This window comes from Ursus maritimus, unplaced genomic scaffold (genome assembly GCF_017311325.1).
Source record: "Ursus maritimus isolate PB19 unplaced genomic scaffold, ASM1731132v1 scaffold_16, whole genome shotgun sequence".
Classification (NCBI taxonomy): Eukaryota; Metazoa; Chordata; class Mammalia; order Carnivora; family Ursidae; genus Ursus; species Ursus maritimus.
The window spans coordinates 30419939-30446599 of NW_024424008.1; the positions used below are offsets into that span (position 1 = coordinate 30419939).

Sequence of the window (26661 nt, forward strand, 5' to 3'; positions counted from 1 at the left end):
GGATATCACTAGTATCCAATGGCTCCACCCACAGCAGCCTGAGACTCCCTTATCGTCCCCTGTTCTCACCCCTCCACCCCAGGCTGTCACCTCACTTTCCTAAAAGCCTTCTCCTTGCCCATGGAGTCATTAGAGGGTCTGTCTTGGTCCCCAGGCAACAGCTAGTACTTTCCCTCCCTCCTGCCATCCAGCATCCAGCTGAATCTGGAATCAGTACCAGTAAACTGGGTGTGAACGGAAGGAGACGGCTCATTACTTGTCATTATTTACTTCTGAGTGTATGCATTCTCACCGCTTCCCATTCTCTGTCTCTTCTCTTTCCTTCCCTCTTCTTGGGAACTGGCTCAATCACAGTACAACCAGCTCATCTGCATTTGGCCCTAGAGGACCTGCGGACTCAGGGGAGGAGGGCAGAGGCGGCCGGCGGGCGGGCGGGAGCAACACAGCGGCGGTGACAGCGCACAGCCGGGCCGCGCCGCGCCGCTGGGAGCCCAATGCCCGGCCCGAGCCGCCCAGGGATTGCTCATGAGGCCTCTGCCGAGAGGGAGTAAGAAGAACCGCGGCATATCCCTGGGGCTCCTCGCCCTCTGCCTGGCTGCAGCCGGGTGTCTGCAAAGTAAGCGCGGGGCGGCTCGGGGCGCAGCGGGGGACCGCGGGGCGGCGCTGGGGGTGGCGGTGGGAGGCTCGGGGCGGCGCTGGGGGCGGTGGAGCAGCGGCAGGGCTCGGGGCGGGGGGGCAGGCGGGGCGGCGCTGGGGACGGCGGCGGAGCTCGGGAGGGGGGTGGCGGCGGGGAGGCTAGGGCGCAGCGGGGGACCGCGGGGCTGCGCGGGGACGCGAGCGGTGGAGCTGCGGCGGCGCTAAGAGGGCGGCGGGGAGGCTCGGGGTGCATCAGGGGACCGCGGGGCGGCGCGGGGGCAGGCGGAGCTCGGGGCGCGGCAGGGGGCGACGGGGAGGCTCGGGGCGCAGCGGGGGGCCGCGGGGCGGGGCGGCGCGGGGGGCGGCGGCGGAGCCGGGGAGGGGGGTGGCGGCGGAGCGGTGCGGAGCGGCGGGCGGGTCCCGGGTGTCGCGGCTGCCCGGCCACAGGCCCTAGCCCACCTCGGGGGCCCCGGCTGACAGGGGTCGCACTGCTTCCCGCCGGGGCTGGGCGCGTCCTCTGAGGCCGGAGGGACCCGGCCAAGTGGAGGCTCTCCCGGCCCGGCACCCTGGGCCACTTCGGGGTGTCCGCCCCGGCCCCGCCCGGCCGGGCGTTATCAGAGCCGGAAGTCGGCGGGGAGATAACCGGCTCCCGGCCCCTTGGCCGCCTCCTCTGCGGTATTTTCTATTTCTTTTTCCTGGAATAATAACCAGACTTGGAGCTGAGGTGTTCCCGACCCCAAGGGCACGCGGGCCCCGCGCCCCACGGTGGGGACCTCGCGCCCCACGGTGGGGACCCCTCGCCCTCCGGCGGGCTTCCCCAGTCCCCACGACGTTCTGTAGGCCTCCCCCTCACGCAGACGAACCCACAGCCGAATCTTGAAGAAAAGGGGTTCTGGGGGCTTGGGTTGGGTGTTGGGGCCTGAATTCTTCAGGCTGGAGGTGGTCTTCGCCACTGTGCACGAGCGGTGGGCGTTGGGTGGTCGGCCCTAGGCTCTCCCTAGTTTGATGAGTTTTAAAGTAACTCACAGCGCACGATCTCCCGCCCACACAAACCACGGATTGTATCACAGTTTTGCTTTCTCATCTAATCATTAACGTTATTGTCATTCCCATGTTACAGATTAGTCAATTGAGATTTAGAGTAACCAGCGCAGGGCCATTGGAGGTGGGAGGACCTATAGTTAGAGCCAGCACTTAGTAAGCACGTACGCAGTCACCATCCCCTCCGACTTGACAAGACTTCTTTGAATCCACAAGGCAACCCTCTAAGTGCTAAGTGCTACTCTGTCCCTGTTTCACAAGTGAGGAAACTGAGGCACGCGGAGGTTGTTGCTTGCATATCGGCTAGTCAGTGGTGGTGCTGGGGTCCAGACTCTGGCAGTCTAGCACTGGACCCTTACACCGCTCTGACCAGAGCCTAGCTTGGGATACTGCAGGTCTCAGAAACCTAGAAGGACTGGGATAGGGCACGTACTTCTGGCTGCCTGTTGAGCAAGAAATAACCAGTTGTTAGTCCTTCAGGTAGGTGGATGTGTTTGGCGTGGCAGTGAGCTTTTCAATTGTTTTTCGACCCTCCAACCTGCTTCCAACCGCGGTTCTACACAACATCCGTCCAGATGCTCGCGTCGCTCGGGAGCCAGCCATTAGCCACAGTGCATAATTCACTCACTCTCACTCATGGCACCCTCTGCCTGTAGGAAGCAGGCCACGTGGGGAAACCTAGTTCGTGGTCATGCCCTCAGGCGAGCAAACAAGAGTGCCAGTTTGCAGTGGTGGGCTGGGAGAGGCAGGAGGTGCGAACGTTCTGGAAGCCCTAGAGGCTCAGAACCCAGACCTGAGAACTGGCCCCACTGAGTCATTCGTGGCCCAGTCCCCAGGAGAACAGGGGAACAGAGAGCGGGCTGAGTCTGGGTCCGCAGAGGGATAGGCCAGGACCAATCTCAACTAGAATGGAGCTGTGGGTTCTGGGCTCCTCTGGAGGTGGGACGAGTGGGAAGGGGAAGGGGAAGGAGAGTCAGTGCAGGAGGACCGTCAATGCAAAGTGCTTCAGCAACCTGGTGCTTACCCCATTTTCTTTTCGGCTCTGTCCACATTGAGAAGCAGTGATCTTGCTCATTCCCCTTGACTGCTGTACCTACGCCATCGTATAAATATTCTAGCTTGTACTTAGCCAGCCCTGTCCTGGTGGACATTGAAACTTTCAGTGTTTAACCCTCTCTCAGGTGAGAGCAGCCCCCACTACAGGATGACGCGTGCAGTGCTAGTGATAGGCACATGATCTGGACAACACGGAAGGCTGGGGCCGCCTCCAGGCTGACAGGTAGCCCCAGGACACACACTTCCTTTCCACAGGGATAGTGCTCAGAAAAATGCTTGGAGGATTCAATGAAGCGATTGACAGAGGGGTGAGGACTTTCAAACAGAAGGTCATCCAGATTTCTTCATTTCTGATCTATCTCCAAGGGAGATCTGGGAGGGGTGCTGCAGGCCGGAGACCGTCCTTTCTCCATTATCAGGAGGACCTGAGGATACCTATATATTTCATTCCCTGTAAGACTTTTTCCTTTAACATGTATGTATGTATGTATGTATAATTGGCATGCAATGGTAGAGTACCTAAGGAGTACACCATATTGATCCAATAATTTTGTATGTTACTCAGCACTCACCACGATAAGTGTAGTCATCATCTGTCACCAACAACATTATTAGAAAATGTTTGACTGGGGGCACCTGGGTGGCTCCGTCAGATAAGCGTCCAATTCTTGATTTCTGCTCAGATCATGATCTCAGGGTCATGAGCTTGAGCCCTGTGTGAGGGCTCCGTGGTCAGCGCGGCCACTTGAAACCCTCTCCCTCTGCCCCTCCCGGACCCCCGCTCACACACATGCTCTAAAATAAATAAATAAATAAATAAATAAATAAATAAATAGAATCTTTTTAAAAAATAAAAAATGATTGACTGTATTTCCTATGCTGTACTTTTCAGCTCCATGATGTGTTTATTTTATGACTGTACCTCCCAACCCACCTCCCCTCTGGCAACCACCAGTTCTGTGTTTGTGAGAGTCTCTTTCTGTTTGTTCATTTGTTTTGCTTTTTAGATTCCACATGCAAGTGAAATAATATGGTATGTGCGTTATCCATGTCTGACTCATTTCATTTAGCATAATTCCCTCTAGGTCCATCCATGTGGTCAGAAATGGTAAGATACCACTCTTTATTGTGGCTGAGTAATACTCCATTGTGTGTGTGTGTGTGTGTGTGTGTGTGTGTGTGTACGTAACACCCCATTTTCTTTATCCATTCCTCAGTCAGTGGACACTTGGGCTGCTTCCATATCTTTGCTGTTGTAAATAATGCTGCAATAAACGTAGGGGTAGGGGCGCCTGGGTGGCAGCGTTGTTAAGTGTCTGCCTTCGGCTCAGGGCGTGATCCCGGCGTTCTGGGATCGAGCCCCACATCAGGCTCCTCCGCTGGGAGGCTGCTTCTTCCTCTCCCACTCCCCCTGCTTGTGTTCCCTCTCTTGCTGTCTCTATCTCTGTCAAATAAATAAATAAATAATCTTAAATTAAAAAAAAAAAAAAAACGTAGGGGTACATATGTCTTTTCAAATTAGTGTCTTCAAATTAGTATTTTCTTTGGGTAATTATCCAGTGGTGGAATTACTGAATCACGTGGTAGTTCTATTTTTGATTTTTTGAGGAGCCTCCATACTCTTTTCCACAGTGGCTGCACCAATTTATGTTCCCACCAAAGGTGCATGAGGGTTCCCTTTTCTTCACATTCTCACCAACACTTGCTATTTCTTGTCTTTCTGATACTGGTCATTCTGACCTGTGCAAAGTGGTATCTCGTGGTTTTGATTTGCATTTCCCTGGTGATGAGTGATGTTGAGCATCTTTTCATGTGCCTGTTGGCCCTCTGGATGTCTTCTTTGGAAAGATGGCTATTCAGATCTTCTGCCCATTTTTAAATCAGGTTATTCGGGTTGTCTGGATATTAACCCCTTATGGGATATATCATTTGCAAATATCTTCAGTAGGTTGCCTTTTTGTTTTGCTGGTGTGCTTTGCTGTGCAAGAGCTTTTTATTTTGGTGTAGTCCTGAGTCTTTATTTTTGCTTTTGTTTCCCTTGCCTGAGGAAACATAGCTAGAAAAATGTTGCTAAGGCTGATGTCAAAGAGATTACTGCCTCTGTTTTCTTTTAGGAGTTTTATCACTTCAGGTTTCACAGTTAGGTCTTTAATCCATTTCAGTTCTTTTTTGTGTATGATGTAAGCAGATGGTCCAGTTTTATTCTTTTGCAGGTAGCTGTCCAGTTTTCCCAACACCATTTATTGAAGAGACTGTCTTTTTTCCATCGTATATTCTTGTCTCATTTGTTGGAAGTTAATTGACCATATAATTATGGGTTTATTTCTGGTCTTTGTATTCTGTTCTGTTAATCTCTGTGTCTGTTTCTGTGCTAGTACCATACTGTTTTGATTATTACAGTTTCGTAGTATATCTTGAAATCCGGGATTGTGACATCTTCAGCTTTGTTCTTCTTTCTCGAGATTGAGTGGCTATTTGGGATCTTTGTGGTTCCATACAAATTTTAGGATTAATTGTTCTTGTTCTGTGAAAAATGCTGTTCGCATTTTGGTAGGGATTGCATTGAATCTGCAGATTGCTTTGGGCAATACGGACATTTTAATGCTATTAATTCTTCCCATCCATGGTATATCTTTCCATTTGTTTGTGTCATCCTCAATTTCTTTCATCAAGGTCTGATAGTTTTGAAAGTATAGGCCTTTCACTTCCTTGGTTAAATCTATTCGTAGGTATTTTATTTTCATTGGTGCTACTGTAAATGGAATTGTTTTCCAAATTTCTCTTTCTGCTACTTCATTATAAGTGTATAGAAATGCAACAGCTTTTTGTATGTTAATTTCGTATTCTGCAACTTTACTGAATTCAGTTATTAGTTCAAACAGTTTTGGGTGGAGTCTTCAGGATTTTCTATATACAGCATCATGTCATCTGCAAAGAGTGACCATTTTTTCTTCCTTACCAGTATGGATCCTTTTAATTCTTGGGCTTGTCTGCTTGCTGTAGCTAGGACTCCCGGTACTGTGTTGAATCGGGGTCGTGAGCGTGGACACGCTTGTCTTGTTCCTGATCTTAGAGGAGACGCTTTCAGTTTTTCACCCCTGAGGATGCTGTAGCTGTGGCTAGTACGTGTGGCCTTTATCATGTTGAGGTATGTTCCCTCTAACCCCACTTCGTTGAGGTTTTCATCCTGAACGCATGTTGTACTCTGTCTAATGCTTTTCCTGCATCTGTTGAGATAATCATGGTTTTTATCCTTCCTTTCTTTCTTCCTTTCTTTCTTTCTTTCTTTCTTTCTTTCTTTCTTTCTTTCTTTCTTTCTTTCTTCCTTCCTTCCTTCCTTCCTTCCTTCCTTCCTTTTTCTTTTTTTTTTTTTGTAGTGTCTTTGGTGTTGGTATCAGGGTAATGCTGGCCTCATAAAGTGAATTTAGAAGTTTTCCTTCCTCTTTTATTTTTGGAATAGTTTGAGAAGAATAGGTATTAAATCTTCTTTAAATGTGTTGTAGAATTCACCTGTGATGCCATCTGGTTCTAGACTTTTGTTTATTGGGAGTTTTTTTTTTTCTTTTCTCCCCCAGGCTGAAGTTTTATATCAAAACATTCTGCAGTAAGAGCAAACATCCCCAGCATGTTTGTTACTTAAACAAACAACCGCACACTATTTTCCCTACCCAGAGAAGTAAATCAGATTATCACAATGTTGACATGTCCCTTAGCATAATCACAAGTCCGAGGCTACTTGACGTTCTTTGATTGGCTGGAGTAAGTTTTCCAGTTTCAATTTTGCGTCTGCCTTTTTCTTTCCTTCCTCTAAAGGGAGGGTGGTGGCTGCGGGGATGAAACCCTCAACTCTCAAAAGAATGCCGAGTTGTAGAGTTTGCCGTCTTCTAATATAACTTCCACCGAAGGGGTAATGAGTCATCACGTTGGGAGTTTTTGATTACTGATTCAGTTTTATTACTAGTAGTTGGTCAGTTCTGATTTTCTATTTCTTCCTGATTCAGTTGTGGAAGAACGTAAGTTTCTAGGACTTCATCCGCTCAGGGCTGTACAATCTGTTAGCGTATACACTTTCACCATATGCTGTTATAATGCTTTGTATTTCTGTGGTGTTGGTTTTCTTTCTCCTCCTTCATTTCTGATTTGATTAAGAGTCCTCTCTTTTTTTCTTGATGAGTCTGGCTAAAGGTTGATCAATTTTACCTTTTCAAAGAACCAGCTCTTGGTTTCATTAATACTTTTTCTACTGTTTTTTCAGTCCACTTCACTTATTTCTGCTGTAATCTTTCTTGTTTTCCTTCTTTCCACTGGCTTTGGGCTTTGTTCTTTTTCTAACTCCTTTATGTGTGGTTAGGTTGTTTACTTGAGATTTTTCTTGTTTCTTGAGGTAGACCTGTTGCCATAAACTCCCCTTTTAGAGCTGCTTTGCTCTATGCCAAAGATTTTGGACTGTTGTATTTTCATTTCCATTTGTCTTCATGGATTTCTTTCATTTCCTCTTTGATTTCTTTCTTGACTGGTTTAGTGGCGTGCTGTTTAGCCTCCAGGCGTTTGCGTTTTTTCCAGTGCTTTTCTTGTAATTGATTCGTAGTTTCTTTTTTTTTTTTTTTTTTTTTTTTTTAAAGATTTTATTTATTTATTCAACAGACATAGAGACAGCCAGCGAGAGAGGGAACACAAGCAGGGGGAGTGGGAGAGGAAGAAGCAGGCTCCCAGCAGAGGAGCCTGACGTGGGGCTCGATCCGGTAACGCCGGGATCACGCCCTGAGCCGAAGGCAGACGCCCAACCGCTGCGCCACCCAGGCGCCCCTGATTCGTAGTTTCATATGGCTGTGGTGGAAAAGATGCTTGATATAATATCAGTCTTCTTAAATTTATTGAGACTTGTTTTGTGGCCTACCGTGTGACCTATCCTGGAGAATGTTCCATGTGCACTTGAAAGAATACGCAGTCTGTTGTTTTTGGATGGAATGTTCTGTACATATTTGTTAGTCTGTCTGGTCTACTGGACTGTTCAAAGCCACCATTTCCCTGTGTGGTATTTGTTTTTGCGGTGTACGTCCCTGGTCCACTGTGTTCGGGACCCTGGTCTGCGTGCACCTGCTTTTCCCCCTGGAAAATGGGCTTGCAGCAGGAATGTACTTACTTATCCAGAAGAAATGAGGGTAGGAGAGAGGCTAGACTGGCAAGTTCAGAGTTGGAAAATGACTTTCTGCTATAACTGATTTGCTGGGCCGGGGAGGCACCAGTCAGCCCTGTGGGCAAAGGGGAATGAGACACTGGACCGTAAAGGGAGCACAGGACGTTCCTCCTTCACGCATGGTGCAAGAAGCAATTGGCCTTTCCCCATGCTGAGGTGCACCCGGGGTGGGGGGCTCAGGCCCTTGCCCTGCTGCCCCCACAGGAGACTGGCGGCTCTGAGACTTCCCCGGGAATCCTCAGCTGGCTGGAGAGGCAGAGCCTGGGTGACGGGTCCCAGTCCCAGTCCCAGTGCTGACAGTAAACCCTGCACACGGACAAGTCACCTTCCTCCTCCAAGTGCACAGGGCAAGGAGGGTGGGCTGGCTTGGTGGTTCTCAGTCCGGGCTGCACATTAGAACCACCTGGGGGGCTTGTGAGACCTACGGACACTCACACCCTACTCCAGAGTCAGGAGGTATCTCCAAGGGCAGGGCCCAGTGCTGCTTTGTTTTGGTTTTAAGTTCTGTGGGTGATTCTAATGTGTGGCCAAGCAGTGCTCCTGGACTAGGCCATTTCTAGGTCCCTTCCATTAGTCTTGTCCTAGGGAAACGGCTTGTCAGGAAGTGCGCGTGTTTCTTCCACCTTCTGTTCTCAGAACACCCACCGTTGTGTAGCGGAGTCTCACGTCTTTTTTTCTTCTAAGATTTATTTATTTACTTTTTAGAAAGAGAGCGAGCACGAGCGGGAGAGGGAGAAGAAGGGAGAATCTCAAGCAGACCCTGCCCTGAGTGTGGAGCCTGACGGGGGGCTCCGTCTCACGACCCTGAGATCGTGACCTGAACTGAAACCAAAAGTCAGACGCTTAACCGACTCAGCCACCCAGGCGCCCCTCACTTATGTCTTATTTATGGTTTTATCCTGGCAGACCTATGGAAATTTCCCCACCAGGCTTAGGGCAGGAGACAAGACTGCTTTGCTTGGGAGTGGGGTTTGCTCAGTAAATAGCTCCTGAGCGCCTACCACGTGAGAGGCCCCGGAGCTGAGGAAACTCGGCAGTGGCCCGGGGGGAAGTCAGATCCCAACCTGATGATTTGATGTTAGATGCCCTGGAGGCACAGAGAAAGGGATTTACTTCACTTGGTTGGAGCTGGAAAGAGGCTTCTGGAACACCAAGCCTGGAAGGCCAAGTAGGAGGTGGCCAGGTGTGCAAGGAGGAAGAAAGTTCTGAGTAACAGGAAATCACAAACACAGACACAGCATTGCCACCTTTTCTTCTTTGGCTCCAGCAGCAGGGGGCTGTTCTTGAGTTAAACGGGCTCTTCCTACACTTGCCAGTTTCTTCTTGTTTCATCTTAGACGTTCTGTAGCAGGTAGTGGAATAGAGCTTGGCAAGACTTTGGGTCTTAGGTGGAAGGTGCTGGAATAGTTCCTCTGAAAGACCCTTACACTAGTGCCAGAGACGCAGGAGGGAGATGTGGGTCCATTGGCACCAAGCAGGGACTGGGGACCACACGTGAGGCTCCCCTGATGATTTGCCCTTCTGCACCTGTATAATACCCCTGCCTCAGGCTCACCAGGGGAATGGGTCACATTCCTTTTGGGAGCTGATGTCCAGAAGCAGAACAGCAGACCCGCTCTTTCCTGTTGCCATCACCATGCCTTCTACGTACTTTGGGATGGGATTTCAGGGGTTCCTGAACCAGAGCTTATTCCTTTATGTCAAGGAGACTGTCGATTCGGTTTGTCACCCCAACCTGAATGAGCCATCCTTCCATCAACTCACACACTGAGGGGCACTGGCAATTCAGACCTAAGTGAGCCAAGTGCCTGCCTGTCCTTCCAGCAGGGAGATGGGCCGTCACTCCTTTAAAGTGAACGCAAGGCAGGCTGGGAACTGTGCCCCAGGAGACTGGGGGGCCCTGGCAGAGGAGGGGCCTGGAGTGAGCACACACCTGAGGGGGGGGGGTGTCTCAGCTGAGAAAGAGGAGAAAAAGGCCCAGAATGGCCCATAGTCTGGTGAACTGGAATTGGGTGGTGAAGAGTCTTGAGAGATGGGGTTGGAAAAGACAGTGGAGAGCAGATTATTGACGTCTTTCAGAGCCAGGGGAGACACAACTGGGTGTGTGGTCTAGAAAGATCACTTATAATAGCCTCCAGCTGACTGAAGGGGAGAAAAGCCAGTCTCTCCTGAGTTTCTATAATTGGTTTGGTTTTTTTTTTTTTTTAAGATTCTATTTATTTATTTGAGAGAGACCGCACAAGCAGGGGGAGCAGCAGAAGGAGAGGGAGAAGCAGGCTCCCTGCTGAGCACAGAGCCCTATGTGGGACTCGATCCCAGGACCGATCCCAGGACCCTGGGATCACGACCTGAGCTGAAGGCAGACACTCAACCAACTGAGCCACCCAGGCGTGCTGAGCTTCTGTAGTTGTTAATAACAGTTACAAGACAAAGCGTGTGCGACTGTGTATCGAGCACGTGCTCTGCAACAGCTGCTGGAAAGAAAACATTCACCGGCGCATAATCCTGCAAATAGATGCAATTAGTCCCCATTTTACAGATAAAGAAACTGAGACTCAGAGAGGTTGAGGAACTTGCCTAGAGATTTTCATTCCGTTAGGGGCTTATGGAAAGTCCAATGGGCCAGCCACTGCCCTGGGCCCTGGGGAGTAGCAGTGAAGAAGACGGATCAGCCCGTGGGTTCAGAGCTGACCTAGGTGATCTAGGATGAGCCATTGATCAAGAGGAATTACAAGGGCCTGGGAACAGGTTGCTGTGGGAACACGGGGCTGGGAAACTAACCTGGTGTTGAGAGATTAGGGAAGGCTTCCTGGAAGAAGTGATGTTTAAACTAAAATCAACGGGATGAAGAGGAATTGGTGCTTTAGTCTCTCTGAAGGAGCAGTTCCACACCCTAACCGCGGCACCCCGTCATGAGTGTGCCTGAATCCTTTGACTGCTCTACACCCCCCTGCCGAGGGCCTTCAGGCATCCTATAAACTCCTCCCAAGGAATGTTGCGATGTCACCACACCTCGTTTCTTCTTTAGTCCTCCTGTTCCACACACAATACCTGCAGAGGTAGCTGAGAACCCCACTTTTCAGTTCCCCAGGCTGCGCACTGGCCCAGGCCCAACTACGAGTCCTGCAGCCCCACTGCGCAGACAGTAAACCGGGCCGTGCCCCACCCCCAGGCCGTGCAGGACCAGCCGGCAGCCTCCACCATGCTTGGCTTTCTTGGCATCTGAGTAGAAATGCAGCCCATGGCCATTCAAAAGAGTTCAGCTTTCCAGCAAGGGCGGCTCTTGCTTATGGTAGGAAGATTCCAGAAGGAATTGCACAAGGAGGAATTTCAGGTCATTCAGGCTCTTTGCAGACTTCCACAAGGAAATCACAGATTTACAAATGCCCATTCCAGTCTATACCTGCTATGTGGTTTGGGCTGGAAGGACCAGGCTCCTCCACCAACACGCCAGCTCCCACTCTCAAATATACTGCTTTAGTCTGACTCCAGATTCTGCTTACACACCCCTGGGGATGGGGAGCTCACTACCTCAGTGAGCAGCTCAGCGGATCTTTGAAGAACTTTATTAGTTTTAGCTGATATTTATTGAGCGGTCACCACGTGTTAGGAACTGTGCTCAGCTCCCTACATGCATTGTCTCACTGAAACCTCATTCTGCCTCAGGAGGTGAGCACAGCCCTATTTCAGTATATTTAGTTCATAAGTATGGTAATGGAGGGTGACAGCAGCTAAGGAATTTACCCCCAGATCACACGGCTGTTATTGGCAGACCTAAATTCTGACTCCAGAGTCCATGAATGCATCCATTATACCCACACAGCCTCAGTCCTGTTTGCCAGAACCTGCCTCCTTTCAGTCTTTACCCACTGATCATCATTCTGGCGAAGACCGGGTGGCCCACGTCTTCCCTTCTCCAGGATGAGAAGTTCGGCAGCAGAGGCGGGTCCCCTGCACGGCGTAAGTGGTGTGAGTGGTGTTATCCGTGTTGGAGTAGGAGGGGCTGGCCTACAGGGATGCTGGGAGCCTCCTCCGTGCCCCCTGCACCCCAAGGGCTTGCAGAATCGGAACTGCCAAAGTTCTAACCGTGTGATCCTGGGACCAGCAGCGGCATTACCTAGAAACTTGTTAGAAATGCCAACTCTGGGACGCCTCAGTGGCTCCGTTGTTGGGCGTCTGCCTTCGGCTGAGGTCATGATCCCAGGGTCCTGGGATCGAGCCCTGCAGTGGGCTCCCTGCTCGGTGGAAGCCTGTTTCTCCCTCTCCCTCTGCTTGTGTTCCCTCTCTCACTGCTTCTCTCTCTGTCAAATAAATAAATAAAATCTTAAAAAAAAAAAAATGCTAACTCTGAGGCCTCAGCCCTAACCTACTTCATTTCCCAGGCCCTCCAGCGACTCTGATGAAGCCACATGTAGAAAGCGACGGCGTTCTAGCCCTGGAGGAAGTGGAGGGCAGCGGAATTCCTGCCCAACCCCCAAGCATTGCTAAAAATAATGAAGTTTGAGGGACGCCAGAAAAATTCTTTTCCCCCAAATATCTCACTGAAAGGCCTGTCACAGGTGCCTCAAACATTCCTCTCTCACCTGGCAGCCCTTCCCTGCTTTGGCTTTAGGCCTTGTTAAGTGCCCCCTTTGAAGGACTACGAGCTTCAGCTGCTAACCCCTTAGTGTGGATTCACTCGGTAGTTACCAGTCTCGGCTGCACACTGGCACTTTAAAAAATCACAGAGGCCTTGAGCCCTCCTCCCCTTGCCCCCACCGCCCCGAAAGATTCTGAATTCATTAATATGGGGAAGAATTTCTTTTTTTAAGATTTTCTTTACTTATTTGAGAGAGAACGGGTGTGTACAAGCAGGGGGAGTGGCAGGCAGAGGGAGAGGGAGAAGCAGGCTCCCCAAGGAGCAGGAAGCCCCTAGACGGGACTGGATCCCAGGACCCTGAGATCATGACTTGAGCCGAAGGCAGAGGCTTAACCGACTGAGCACCCAGGTGGCCCCGGGATAGGATTTTTAAAAGCTTCCCCAGATGATCTAATGTTCAAACGAGGATGTCCGGATTCTATCAGGATTCTTAGCTATGGTGGGAATGAGTAGATGAGGTCAAGTGGCCCACCGTGGTCCAGTCCGCTGTGGCCAGGAGGCCAGCTGAAAGGCCCTCTCTGTGGGGGCTCTGAGAAAGATTGCCCGCGGGGCCTCAGGCCCCAAATGAACGACGGCCTTGCACACACAGCACGTGACCGAGCTGGTGCCCTGTAAATGTTAGTCCCTTCGCTTCCCAGCCTAAGTGCTTTTAGAATGAAAGGACACTCGATTGAATTCTCATGGCCTGGAATCTGGGCTTTGTCTGGGTGAGAAATCAGGGAAGGGAGCTCCTCCTGTGACCTTTGGAGTTGTTCCTGGCTGTCAAGTTCTCACACCCACATGGTTTGGGGCGTTTTTTTTTTATTATTGGATCACTGACAGCTGAACGGTGATGGTCCCTAATTACAAATGAGGAAATGGCGGGTCAGAGAGGTAAAGGGCTGTGCAGGGTGACCCAGCCAGGGTGTGGTGCCATCCGCACAGCACCCGGTCTCTTGGTTCCACAGAGCGTAAGCGCTGGCCTTCCCCAGCCCGCGCCCTGCCCTCCTCTGCTGCCCTCTGCTCTCACAGGCAGGTGCGCCCTCCCAGCGTCTGAGGAGAAGGCAGAGCTACCGCCCTGTGGCCCGAGAAGGAGCCAGGAGGGACACCAGGATTCCTGATGAGTGTGGCAGGCCGGGAAGGCACAAGCATGTTTCAAGTAGGAGAGGTGGTCCGCAGTGCTTGGGAGGAGAAGGTCATTAGCTGAGAATGAAGAGGAATTTGGAGGTCTAAAGAGATTGGAGGGACCTGGTCAGAGTAATCGTGGAAAAGGGAGTAAATCTACATGAAAAAACCATTGTGAGATTGGCAGTACGGAGGGCCCTCTTGAATGTGATGTTCATGAATGTATGCTGGAAACCGTGTGCTTTGTTGTGGGAGTGTCTCCTGCGGGACGGTCTCCCACGGTGTTGACTGCTCAGGTTTGAGCTGAGAGGAAGTAGAACGTTGTTGATCCAGGTCTGGGCAGATACGGTGAAAACACAGAGGTCAGTGGAGTTTAAAGAATTGGCAAGAGTGCTTGGAACATAACGGGTCCTGGAAGCCAGGCTGGCCAGGGAGGGAAGTGAGGATTATGAATGGGGAGAAGCGGCGGGAGTGGAGGGGAAGGACTGATGAGGCTGGTGGGAGCAGTTGAACAGTAAACTGAAATGAGAGAAGGCTGTGATCCGAGCTCTGCTTCACTGAAGGCTGAGGGAGAATGTTCTGGTAGGCAAGGGTACTGGATGGGTTGTCCAGGGAGATGCTGGAGGTACTTACAAAGATGCCATACCCCCCAACAGAGTTGCTAACATGTTTGAAGAATGAAGAAGAAAGATGGGTGGGGGCACCTGGGTGGCTCAGTGTGTTAAGTGGCTGCCTTCGGGGCTCAGGTCATGATCTCAGGGTCCTGGGATTGAGCCCCAAGTCAGTCGGCAGGGAGTGTGCTTCTCCCTCTTCCTCTCCTTCTGTGATCTCTCTCACTCTCTCTCAAATAAACCTAAAAAAAAAAAAAAAAAGGCTTGGGGACCTCTCATGCTGTTGAGAAGAGGAGAGGGTAGAGCCACTTCAAGAGAACGGGATGTTGTTTGCAAGGCAGCGGAGAAGTACTCATCTAAACCAGTGCTGTCCAATAGAAATACAATGCAAACCGCATGTACTCTTGAATTTTCTAGTGGCCACATTAAACCAGTAAAAAGAAGCAGGTGTAATTTAATAATATATTTTTAGCCCAGTATACCCAAGCTATTACCCAAGATATTATTCTAACATGGAATCAATGTAAAAGAATTGCTGAGATCTTGTCGCGTTCCTTTTACCGCACGAAGTACTGTCTCCAAAACCCAGTGTGCATTTTATACTTAGAGCACATCTCAGTTCAAGACTCAGTAGCGTGGGGCTCGGGGCGCCTGGGTGGCTCGGTGGTTAAGCGTCTGCCTTCAGCTCAAGTCATGATCCGGGGTCCTGGGATGGAGCCCTGCGTGGGGCTCCCTGCTCAGTGGGGAGTCTGCTTCTCTCTCCCTCTGCAGCTCCCCCTGCTTGTTCATGCTCGCCCTCTTTCTCTCTCCCTCAAATAAATAAAATCTTTTTTAGAAAAGGCATGTGGCTAGCAGCTGCCATTCTGGCAAGCCCAGGGAAGGGGGACTGTCGCTTCTAGTGACATGGGCCTTTCAGGTCTCTACCAGCACTGAGCCTTGTGCTGTTCTGGGAAACGTAAAAGAGGTGTGACTCGTACTCAGTATTGTATTCGAGGCAGCAGTGGGGCACTGAAAACCTGAACCTCGGTTTCCAGCCTGAGCTCTGGTTTTCTGCTTGGCGAGACCTTGGCTTCTGTGTAATGCCTCTGGGCCTCCGAGTCCTCCCTGAAGTAATGATCAAATAAGCAAAAAGCATAGTTCTTTATTCAACTCCGGTCTCCTGCTGGCCTCCCAGGTGGAGACAGTGCTGTGAAACCCTTTGTTAACTCTGCACTCGTGAATTACTAACTTTCAAATGCAAAAACCCTGCGGCTTAGACCCTTGGCATGCCTTTTACGTATTTTTAGGATCACACTGTTTTTTTTTTTTAAATCTTATTTATTTATTTGACAGAGAGATACAGCCAGCGAGAGAGGGAACACAAGCAGGGGGAGTAGGAGAGGAAGAAGCAGGCTCCCAGCGGAGGAGCCTGATGTGGGGCTCGATCCCAGGACTCTGGGATCACGCCCTGAGCCGAAGGCAGACGCTTAACGACTGAGCCACACAGGCGCCCCCACACTGTTTTTATTTTTTAAGCAATTCACAGACTTGCTAAAATAGTCCCAACTGTTCAGAAGGGTATAAAATGAAATGTAAGGCTTTCTTCTACCTGGACACGCAGTCCTTCCCCAAAGACCGCCACAGCCCTCGTTTTCAGAGCACCGTCCCGGAGAGTTTCTGAGCCGGATACAGATGAGCCGGGGTGTGCGTGTATGTACACCTCATTCCTTAACCAGAAGTATCCTCTGTGTGCGATGCTGCCTTGTGTTTTTCATGATTTTGAGATAATCTAGTATCAGGGCATATCGATGTATCGCATTTTTTAAATGTCTCTGTAGTATTAGAATGTGAATATTGATAATTTGTTTAGCCAGGTGTGACACAGTAAGAAATACGTATCTGGTCTCCTCTGCCTGGTTCCTGACTCAGAGCCCCTATAACCCTAGTAATTTCCTGGGCGATAGGAGTGAGAGGCGCCTCCCCTGTGACAATACTTGGTCTTACGCCCTGATTCCTGATACAAAAACTTCCTAAGATCCTTGGAATCTCCGGAGTGCTAAATCTTTTTGTTTGCTAAGGAGGTGGCTCTTGGAAGAGGAAGGCTGGTTGACAGAGGAACTAACCGCGGGATTAGAGGCTTGGAGCTCAGGGGATGGGAGAGAGGCTAGGGATGAGTCAGCCACCAACACAGTGAAGTCATCAGTCCCCCTGGGTCCGGCAGCCTCCCCCACGACCGTAACCGAGGAAGTCTGGAGAGCTTCTGGATTGGTGAGCACGTCAAGGTGCTAGGAGCGTGGTACTGCCAGAGAGAGCACGGAGGTGCGAACCCAGTCCACAAACCTGCCTGTGCGTCTCTTCTGTGTCACTGTCCCCGAGTTGTGTCCTTTATATTTTTTTAAAGATTTTATTTCAGAGAGCGCGCGTACGTGAGTGTGCACACGCTTACGTATGGGGGGAGGGGCAGAGGGAGAAGCAGACTCCTCGCTGAGCAGGGAGCCCATGCAGGGCTCGATCCCAGGACCCCAGGATCGTGACCTGAGCCGAAGGCAGGTGCTCCACCAACTGAGCCACCCAGGCGTCCTCGTTGTGTCCTTTATAATAAACGGGTAATAGTGAGTGAAGTGCTTCCAAAATTCTGTGAGCCATCCTGGCAAAGTATTGAACCTGAGGAGGGGGTGTGGAAACCTGATTTATAGCCAGTTGGTCAGCATTACAGGGGGCATGGACTTGTGGTGGGTGTCTGAAGCGGGACCGTCTTGTCAGACTGGTGCTTGACCCTGTGGGGTGTGCGCTCGCTCCAGGTAGTTGGTGGCAGAAGTGTCATGAGTAGCGTAAGAGCCCGTTTTCCTTTACTGGTCCCTTCCGAGTGAGCACATGGGATGTCTCCAGTCTTTTGCTGCTACAATCACCCAAACTGCTTCAGAGACGAAACATGCACTTGTGCCCTTATCACTGGCAGGATCAGTTCATAAGAGTGGAGTTTCTGGATCAAGAGGTATGTGCTAATAATTTTTATAGATTTTACCGTATTGCCCTCTGAGAAGATTACGCCCATTTACAATCCCCACTGTAATGTTTGAGGGTGACGTCTGCATGCTTCTGACAATATAACGTTATCAAACTTCTTCATCTTTCTCAGCTGACAGTGGCCCAGTCATTTGACTTTCCCAGCCTGGCTTTCATGGGCTGTGATCATTGCCTGGGGCAGCTAGGACCCAACAGGTGGTTACTAACAACAGTCACAGTGACTAGTGCTACTTTGCAGTGATAAATATATTTTCTGGTTGAAACCTGACGAAAGGGAGCGGACTTCAAGCCTCCACCTAAACCTGCCTCTGTCCGTGTTGTTTGGGTTTGGCTGACATCTTGGCTCCCCAAGGCCGTATCCAGCAAGATCACCAGGGAGCTCCATCGGGATGCGCTGAGCTGTGGTCCCTGAGTAATCAGGCACTGAGTGGGGCATTACTACCTCTGCTAACAGCAGGGATAGTAAACTGTGAGTGGACATCGGTCTTCAACACTGTTCATGGCATCTAAACCCAGAAGCCCCAATGTTCCGAGTTGCTCTGCTGACCTTCTACTCGAAACTCGGTTTCCGAAATTCCAGGCTTGCTTGTCTCAAGAATGACAGAAGTTAGACAGCAACGTGGATGTTTCAGTTGCAGCTTAAAACTGCTGTTTCTGGGGCGCCTGGGTGGCACAGCGGTTAAGAGTCTGCCTTCGGCTCAGGGCGTGATCCTGGCGTTCTGGGATCGAGCCCCACATCAGGCTCCTCTGCTAGGAGCCTGCTTCTTCCTCTCCCACTCCCCCTGCTTGTGTTCCCTCTCTTGCTGGCTGTCTCTCTCTGTCAAATAAATAAATAAAATCTTTAAAAAACAAAAACAAAAACAAAAAAAACAGCTGTTTCTCCTCTGAGCTTTTTGACACTCAACAGATGGGGGCTGGGAAGGGGGTCTCACCAGCACCTCCGCCAGCTGCACACAGATCCCCCTGTTCCCGATCTCTCCCGAGGGGCAGCAGTTGGACGGGCAGAGCACACATGTCTTTATTTGTTCGTTGGTACACATATGTTGGGAACGCCCACAAAGTGCCAGGCACTGTGCTGGGATCTGGGGTTTCTGAGCCGGATGATAGGAAAGGAGTTCCAGGGCAGACCTACTATGCACACGTGCCCTTCCTGCTGCTGCCCCCTGAACCCCGGTGCAGGGCCTGGGGCTGCCCCCCACTGTTTGGGTTCCAGCTGTGGCTTCTCTGGAAGGTACCTAGGACAGCATGGGTGGTGGGCTCTGGGCAGTGCAAGCGATGTGTAGAAAGGCTCAGTCTGCTGCCAGATGGCCCTTCCAGAAGCCCAGTTCGGATCCTGCTGAGCCTCTGTTTGAATAGCAGCCTGGGTCCTCTGTGCCCCGCGGGCTAGCTCCCACACACAGTCTCCAGCTCGCCCCAGATTCCTCGGGCTATACCCTGGGCTTCCTACTCAGCAGGGCAGGGAGCTGAGGATCCCATCCTGCCGCCCTGGGTGGCCTCATGGTTCTCCCGGCCCCAATTGCACTTCCTCTCTTTGCCACACTTTTAAAATTGTATTCTGCAAGCTTCCGTTTCAACGAGTGTCTTCTCCCTTCCCCAGCTCCTGCGAGCTTCCTGGCTCATTACTGGGACAGTGGAAAATACACAGGATTTCATTCTTGGCTCAGCCACTGACTGTGACGTGGTGCAAATTCCCTAACCTCCGTGAACTTGAGTTTGCTCCTCTGTAAAATGGGGATAATAATAATACTCTTCCCCAGGCCAGTACCCGTGAGCCAGCATCCTGGGGCAGAGCAAGCAATGGCACGTGGGGGCAGCATTCAGTGACTGGGGTGTGGGGGAGGGGTGCAGTGGGATTGCAGACTGTGGAGATGGGCTAGGAAGCCAGAGGGGTCAGGGAAGAGTAGCATTGGTCCTCCCTCAGCTCTGCCTCTGCACCCCACCTCTGGGTGCCTCAGAAATCCACTTTGGCGTTTTCTCTTTCCTCTATGACATTTCTCTGAGGCTCAGGGTGACCGGCTGACCTGGTTTGCTTTTAGCACTGAAACTCCCCAATCCTGGGAAAACTCGCAGACCTTGGCACACATTAAGGCTAATGTCAAAGAGGTTACTGCCTCTGTTTTCTTTTAGGGGTATTATGGTTTCAGGTCTCACAGGTTTTTAATCCATTTCAGCTAAATTTTGTGTATGATGTAAGAAAGTGGTCCAGTTTCATTCTTTTGCATCTAGCTGTCCAGTTTTCCCAACACCATTCATTGAAGGTACTGTCTTTTCCCTATTGTATATTCTTGCACCCTTTGTCATAGGTTAATTGACCATATAACTGTGGATTTATTTCTGGTCTTTGTATTCTGTTCCATTGATCTGTGTCCGTTTTTGTGTCGATGTCATACTTTGTTTTGTTTTGGTTTTGGTTTTTTTAAGATTTATTTATTTATATGTCAGAGAGAGAGAGCACACAAGCAGAGAGAGAAGCAGGCTCCCCATTGAGCAAGGAGCCCGACAAGGAACTCAATCTCAGGACACTGGGATCATGACCCGAGCTGAAGGCAGTTGCTTAACTGACTGAGCCACCAAGGCGCCCTGATAGCATACTGTTTTAATTACTGTAGTTTTGTAGTATATCTTGAAATCTGAGATTGTGATACCGTCCACTTTGCTCTTCTTTCTAGAGAGTGCTTTGGCTATTCAGGGTCTTTTGTGGTTCCATATAAATCTTAGGATTATTTGTTCTAGTTCTGTGAAAAATGCTGTTGGCATTTTGATAGGGATTGCACTGAATCTGTAGATTGCTTTGGGTAATACGGACATTTTAATGCTATTAACTCTTCCCATCCATGGTATATCTTTCCACTTGTTTGTGTCATCTCAGTTTCTTTCATCAAGGTCTGATAGTTTTCAAAGTATAGGCCTTTCACCTCCTTGGTTAAATTTATTTGTAGGTATTTTATTCTCATTGGTGCTACTGTAAATGGAATTGTTTTCCGAATTTCTCTTTCTGCTACTTCATTATTAGTGTATAGAAATGCAACAGCTTTTTGTATGTTAATTTCGTATTCTGCAACTTTACTGAATTCAGTTATTAGTTCAAACAGTTTTGGGTGGAGTCTTCAGGATTTTCTATATACAGCATCATGTCATCTGCAAAGAGTGACCATTTTTTCTTCCTTACCAGTATGGATCCTTTTAATTCTTGGGCTTGTCTGCTTGCTGTAGCTAGGATTCCCGGTACTGTGTTGAATCGGGGTGGTGAGCGTGGACACGCTTGTCTTGTTCCTGATCTTAGAGGAGACACTTTCAGTTTTTCACCCCTGAGGATGCTGTAGCTGTGGCTAGTACGTGTGGCCTTTATCATGTTGAGGTATGTTCCCTCTAACCCCACTTCGTTGAGGTTTTCATCCTGAACGCATGTTGTACTCTGTCTAATGCTTTTCCTGCATCTGTTGAGATAATCATGGTTTTTATCCTTCCTCTTGTTAATGTGGTATCGCCTTGAATGATTTGCAGATATTGAACCACCCTTGCATCCTTGGATTAAGCCGACTTGATTCCTTCCTTCCTTTTTCTTTTTTTTTTTTTTGTAGTGTCTTTGGTGTTGGTATCAGGGTAATGCTGGCCTCATAAAGTGAATTTAGAAGTTTTCCTTCCTCTTTTATTTTTGGAATAGTTTGAGAAGAATAGGTATTAAATCTTCTTTAAATGTGTTGTAGAATTCACTTGTGATGCCATCTGGCTCTGGACTTTGTTCGTTGTGAGTTTTTTTATTACCAATTAAATTTTATTACTAGTAATTGGCCAGTTCAGATTTTCCATTTCTTCCTGATTTGTGGAAGAGTGTAGGTTTCCAGGAATTTATCCATTTCTTCTAGGTTGTCCAATTTGTTGGCATGTAAATTTTCATACTATTCTCTGGTAACTCTTTGTACATCCGTGGTGTCGGTTGTTACTGCTACTTCATTTCTGATTGGATTAATAGAGGCCTCTCTCTTTTGTTTGGTTTGGTTTTGGTTTTGGTTTAGATTTTTCCTTTTTTTTTTTTTTTTTCTTAGTGAGTCCGGCTGAAGGTTTATCAATTTCATTTATTGTTTAAAAGTATCAGCTCTTGGTTTCATTTATCTTTTCTACTGTTTTTTTCAGTTTCCTTATTTCTGCTCTAGTCCTTATTGTCTTCCTTCTACTAGCTTTGGGCTTTGTTCTTCTCTTTCTCATTCCTTTACGTGTATGGTTAGATTGTTTATTTGAGACTTTTCTTGTTTCTTGAGGTAGGCCTATATTGCTATAAACTTCCCACTTAGAACTCTTTGGCTGTGTCCCAAATTTTAGATTGTTGTGTTTTCATTTTTATTGGTCTCTAAATTTTTTATTTCCTCTTTGATTTCTTCACTGGGGTCTTTCACCTCCCTGATTAAGTTTATTGCTAGGTATTCTATTTTTAGTGCAGTTATAAATGGAATGTGTTCTCGATTTCTGTTTGTGTTGCTTCATTATAGTATATAGAAATACAGCCAATTTCTATATATTATGTATTCTGCAACTGTACTGAATTCATTTATTATTTATAATATTTTGGTGGTGTCTTTCGGGAAAAACACAGGGCTTTGAATCAGACAGAACTGCATTTAAGTCCCATCTCTTCCATTTCCTAGCTACATGGGCATGTTGCTGACTCATGTAAAACATTAGGGGCGGACTGGTAAGTACAGTAAGTATACGTTATAGGAACTGGCACATAAAGTCTGACTAAATCACAGTTCTCCTTACATGCGTGCGTCACCTTTTAGAGGTGCTCATTTTTCAGACCACTGGAGCAGCAACATTTCTGTCAGGAAACCTCACCCTTCTTGTTGTTATAAATACTTTGTCATTCACTTGTTCGTTCACTCAGCAAACACCTATTGACCAATCACTATGTGTCAGGGATTGTGTTAGAGGACAAAGAGATGAAGAAAATACATAACTCCTGCCCTCTAAGGGCTGACCTGGAATTTGACCTCTGTTTCCTTCCTGAGAAAAAGAGTAAAGGTGGCAAAACGTTCATAACTAGTGAATTAAGGAGAGGGTACCTATTAATTGTACTTTCCTTTCAACTTTTCTCTGAATTTAACATGTTTTAAAATAGAGTTGGGAGAAAATGTGTTTCTGTTACTTGGCCATTGTAACTCTTGAAAACCATTACCATGTCTCAATTTTTCAGCATGACGTTTATTAGATTATTTCTAGTCACCTAGCCAAGAGCTTTAGGAGAGGAACACTAATGGAATGTGCTGGGGGTGAGGAAACAACAGTGAGAAACGCCTGGAAGAGTAGCTGGTGTGGTTACCTGGAGCCACGTGGCAGGGGTGTGGGGCAGCTGGGCTCTCAAAGATTGAGGGGGCCAAACAGGAAGTGGAGGTGCAAACCGAGGGCTGGGCTCCAAGCTTCAGTCCTGCCCTGTTCATTATCCAGTCTCCAGCCAGCTCTGACCAGTCCTCTCAGGGTGTGGGGGCATTTGTCACATTCTGTGCTGTCCACCGCCAACCACTGACTATTGATTCGAGCTGAGAGGTTACATATGTGAGCTTTGGAGCAAGCAGCCCTGTGTGACTCTCAGCCTTGCAGAACGAACTTTGACCAGCTCCTTAGTCCTGTTGACAACGAGGCTTGCTCTGTGCTTGATGGAATTGCAGTAGGCTGTGCGTGAGACCTTGATGAGACGGTGTGTGTAAAGTGGTTGGCGTGGAGCCCGTGTGTGGTGCCTACTTATGATGTGTACAACGGCCTCCACACCGAACCGTAGTCAACGGCGCTACACACATCTGCACGCTCACGCACGAATCTCTGCTTGATGCCCCTGCCTCACCCCCACCTAGCTCGTCAGCATGTTTTGTCCTCCCTGCTTCTGAATACATGGCCCACATCAGACCACCATTCACGCTCTGCGAGGCTACTCCTCCATCTTTCCTCTGTCCCCGGTAGCCACCACCTGACTGCTCTTCCTGCTTTGGCTCTTGTCCCCTCACCCCCAGAATGTTCTCCGCAGCAGACATTTTCAAGCTTAATGGGGAATGTCACCTCCCACCTAAGCCCCCCCTTGCTCCCATCAGCCTCGAATAAAACCCCACGCCTACCCCTCATGGCACGGCCTGTGTCCTGCCAGCTCTGCAGCCTCACTCTGTCTCTTGGCCTTGCTCACTGCATTCTCGCATGCTGGCCTTCTTTCTGTCCCTCAGACACACCAGCACTCGCCCTCACCTCCGACTTTGTGCTTGCTCCCTCTGCCCAAGGCGCTCCTCCCATGAGTCTCTGCACACACTGCCTGTCCTTCAGGTCTCCATTCGAATGTCATTTCCTCCATGAAGTCTTCCCTGACCATTCTCTCTAATGCCGCGTGCCATCTCCGCCCCCACTGGTCACTAGTGCCCTGTTGTTTTGTCTTTAAAACGCTTGTCATTATCTAAAATGATCGCATTTATTTCACCTTTGTGTGTCTGCCTTATAGAATGGAGCCTCCACGGAGGTTCACTGTTCATCCAGGACACAAGAATCTTGTGTCTTGTTCACAGTCTTAGACCATAACAAAATACCACACACCGAGGGGCTTAAGCACCAGAAATTTATTTTCTCGCAGTTCCGGAGGCTGGAAAGTCCTAGCACCGTTGAGTTTCTGGTGAGCGCTCTTCCTGGCTTGTAGACAGCCGCATTCTTGCTACAGCCTCTCAGAGTATTTTCTCTCATTCCCCTCTTGCATTCCTGTAGAGAGATAGTGAGAGAGAGAGCTCTCTGGTGTCTCATCTTATAAAGACACTAATCCTGTTGGATCAGGGCCCCATCCTCATGACCTCATTTAACCTCCATTACCTCCTTGGAGGCTGCATCTTCAAATACAGTCACGCTGGAGATTGGGGCTTCAACACGGGAATTTCAGGGTGAGCGGCGGGGACACAAATACTCAGTCTGTAACATTCACCACTATGGCGCCCGCACCAGAACCTAGAAACCTGGCACGTAACAGGTGCTCAGTAAATATTTGCTAAATAAATTAACGAATCATGGCACTTCACTGCCCTGTAAGTTCACATATAAGTTGCCCCCCATCTGGCGCTCCATCCCGCAGGTCAGGGCGTGTCACTCTACATCCCCCAGTCCGCCATCAATGCCACAGTGGAGGAAGACATCCTGCTCTCGGTGGAGTACTCCTGCCATGGCGTCCCCACCATCGAGTGGAAGTATACGTCCAACTGGGGGGCACAGAAGATCGTGGAGTGGAAACCAGGGACTCAGGCCAACATCTCCCAAAGCCACAAGGACAGACTCTGCACCTTTGACAACGGCTCCATCCAGCTCTTCAGCGTGGGCGTGAGGGATTCCGGCTACTACGTTATCACGGTGACGGAGCACCTGGGGAGCAGCCAGTTTGGCACCATCGTGCTGCACGTGTCGGGTAAGACGGGGCCCCGGGCACCCCTCTGAACTGCCCGCGTGTGGGGGAGCTACTTCGTGGTACTAAAGAGACCTTCTCTCCCCCTTGCCCTGCCCGCCCCATAGAGATCCTCTATGAAGACCTCCACTTCGTCGCTGTCTTCCTGGCCTTTCTCGCTGCTGTGGCCGCACTGCTGATCAGCCTCATGTGGGTCTGTAATAAGTGCGCGTACAAATTCCAGAGGAAGAGAAGACACAAGCTCAGAGGTAATTCTCTGGGCCCCGTGAGCGTCCCCTCACGCTTCCACAGCCGGGGGTGGTGCGTGTTAGCCTGGTCTCCCCAACAAACCCCCCGTGGCTGATCGGCACCTGACGGGCTTGCCTTTTGCTTTGCAGAGAGCGCCACTGAGGACATCGAGCTGCAGGATGTCGAGTGTTAGCCAGGGCCACCCCAGTTACATTCCTACCTCAAGAGGAAAATGTCCTTCTTCCAACAAGAGGAGCAAACCTGGCCTTGGCCACCCACTCCTGAAGACACTGCGGATGTGAACATCGACTGCGTGGCGTTGAGGACCCTGGATTGGACAAAGTCAGCTCTAGCACTGCAAGGAGTTCAAGGAGGCCTGGCTGCTTGCTCCCCACGCTCTGGGGCCGAGGCCAGAGCGTGTCCAGACTGACTGCGCAGCCAGCCCTGGGCAAGCACTAGTGTTCTTTCCCGCCCTGCTTGTCCCTCCCGCCTCTGCCGTGGCAGCTGCCCCGAGAAGTTCCACGATCCTCCTGCCGTGCAGAGGTGGAGGCAGCGAGGCTGCTGGGGGCCCTGGTGAGGTGCTTGGGGCAGCAGCAGGCCCTGGGCCGGAAACTTTAGGGAGAGGAGTCTCACTCGTGCCTGGGGGACCAGCACTGGACACAGGAAGAGGGAGAAGATTGCCTTTCTCTTCCTCTCTTACTCCAGCATTAACTGGATTTTCCCTCCTATGGCCCCAGCTTAGGCCAGTGTGAGGAACCCACAAGGTCATCGCCACTGTGGGCAGCAGCTGGTGTCCAAACGGCTTCCTGACAAGTGGGTGATGGTACCTGTATGAAAGCGAGCCACCTGGGGATGGTGTGACCAGAACATGAGCTGAGGCCTCGATCTCTGCCCCTCAGTCACCAACACCTCCAGTCAGGCCCCCGAGCTCTCCCAAGTGGGCTTAGGAGCGCTTGGCGCTCACCTCCCTCACAGGCAGGGTATCCTGGGAAGCCCACAGTATGCCCAGAGCTCAGCAAACAGTTGAAGGAAAGCATGAGGATTCTTCAAGGATCTGGAAAGCAATAAGCGCTCTATGGAGCGCTGCCAAGTGAGAGAAGGCTCTGGGGTATTGGGGCTCCAGGTGAAATGAGGGACTGGATCACAACTGGTCTTGGCTCTCATTCTCTCAGCTTGTTAGTCACTGTGTTTACTTGAAAGTGTCTCCATCCCGGCTTCCATTTGGCAAGCTTTAAAGTAGGCATGCATTTATTTTCCATTCTCCTTTCTCTCTCCAACATTCTTAGCTACAGACCAAAGGCACCCCTAGTTATGGGGGAGGCCGAGGTCAGGAGCTAAGTCCGCAGCCTCCAACTGCAAATTCACCCACACAGACGTGAAGGAAAGCTAGAACATTCCCTCTCTTCCTTAAGTCCCCAGTGTCTACATCTCTTCTACTTGCCACGTGGCAAATCAGAATTTGCCTGAAGAAGTTGGTAAGAGGCCTTTCTCTAAATAATATAAGATTACAAGAAGAGATCTTCTGGAGTAGTCGGACAGGAGTTCTGTGACCTTCCAGAAGGACTCTAAAGGCGCTACTCCATTCAAAAAGCAAGAGAGCAGATGGTCCACACAACTGATTTGTAGCCGGAGCGCCTGCCACAGAGAAGGTTCTCGCCCTCGGACCACCTCCTGTACACACGTGTCCTTTCCCCAGGCAGCAGTCCCAGGAGCCAGCCCCCCCCCCCCC

General features: G+C 49.8%; 1 protein-coding gene across 1 annotated transcript; it reads left to right on the forward strand.

The window, feature by feature from the left end:
* Positions 1–487: 487 nt before the first annotated feature.
* On the forward strand, positions 488–26634 carry VSTM5 (V-set and transmembrane domain containing 5). Its single transcript, XM_040630990.1, has 4 exons — positions 488–616; positions 24381–24707; positions 24812–24952; positions 25082–26634. Exons 1-4 carry the CDS (start codon positions 526–528, stop codon positions 25123–25125), a joined length of 603 nt encoding a protein of 200 aa, XP_040486924.1. The 5' UTR covers positions 488–525; the 3' UTR covers positions 25126–26634.
* Positions 26635–26661: the final 27 nt, after the last annotated feature.

Coding starts and splice junctions, on each gene's coding strand:
- VSTM5 (XM_040630990.1), top strand. CDS start 526: ATGAGGCCTCTGCCGAGAGGGAGTAAGAAGAACCGCGGCATATCCCTG. Junction 617..24,380: donor TGCAGCCGGGTGTCTGCAAA/GTAAGCGCGGGG, acceptor TCCATCCCGCAG/GTCAGGGCGTGTCACTCTAC. Junction 24,953..25,081: donor GAGAAGACACAAGCTCAGAG/GTAATTCTCTGG, acceptor TTTGCTTTGCAG/AGAGCGCCACTGAGGACATC.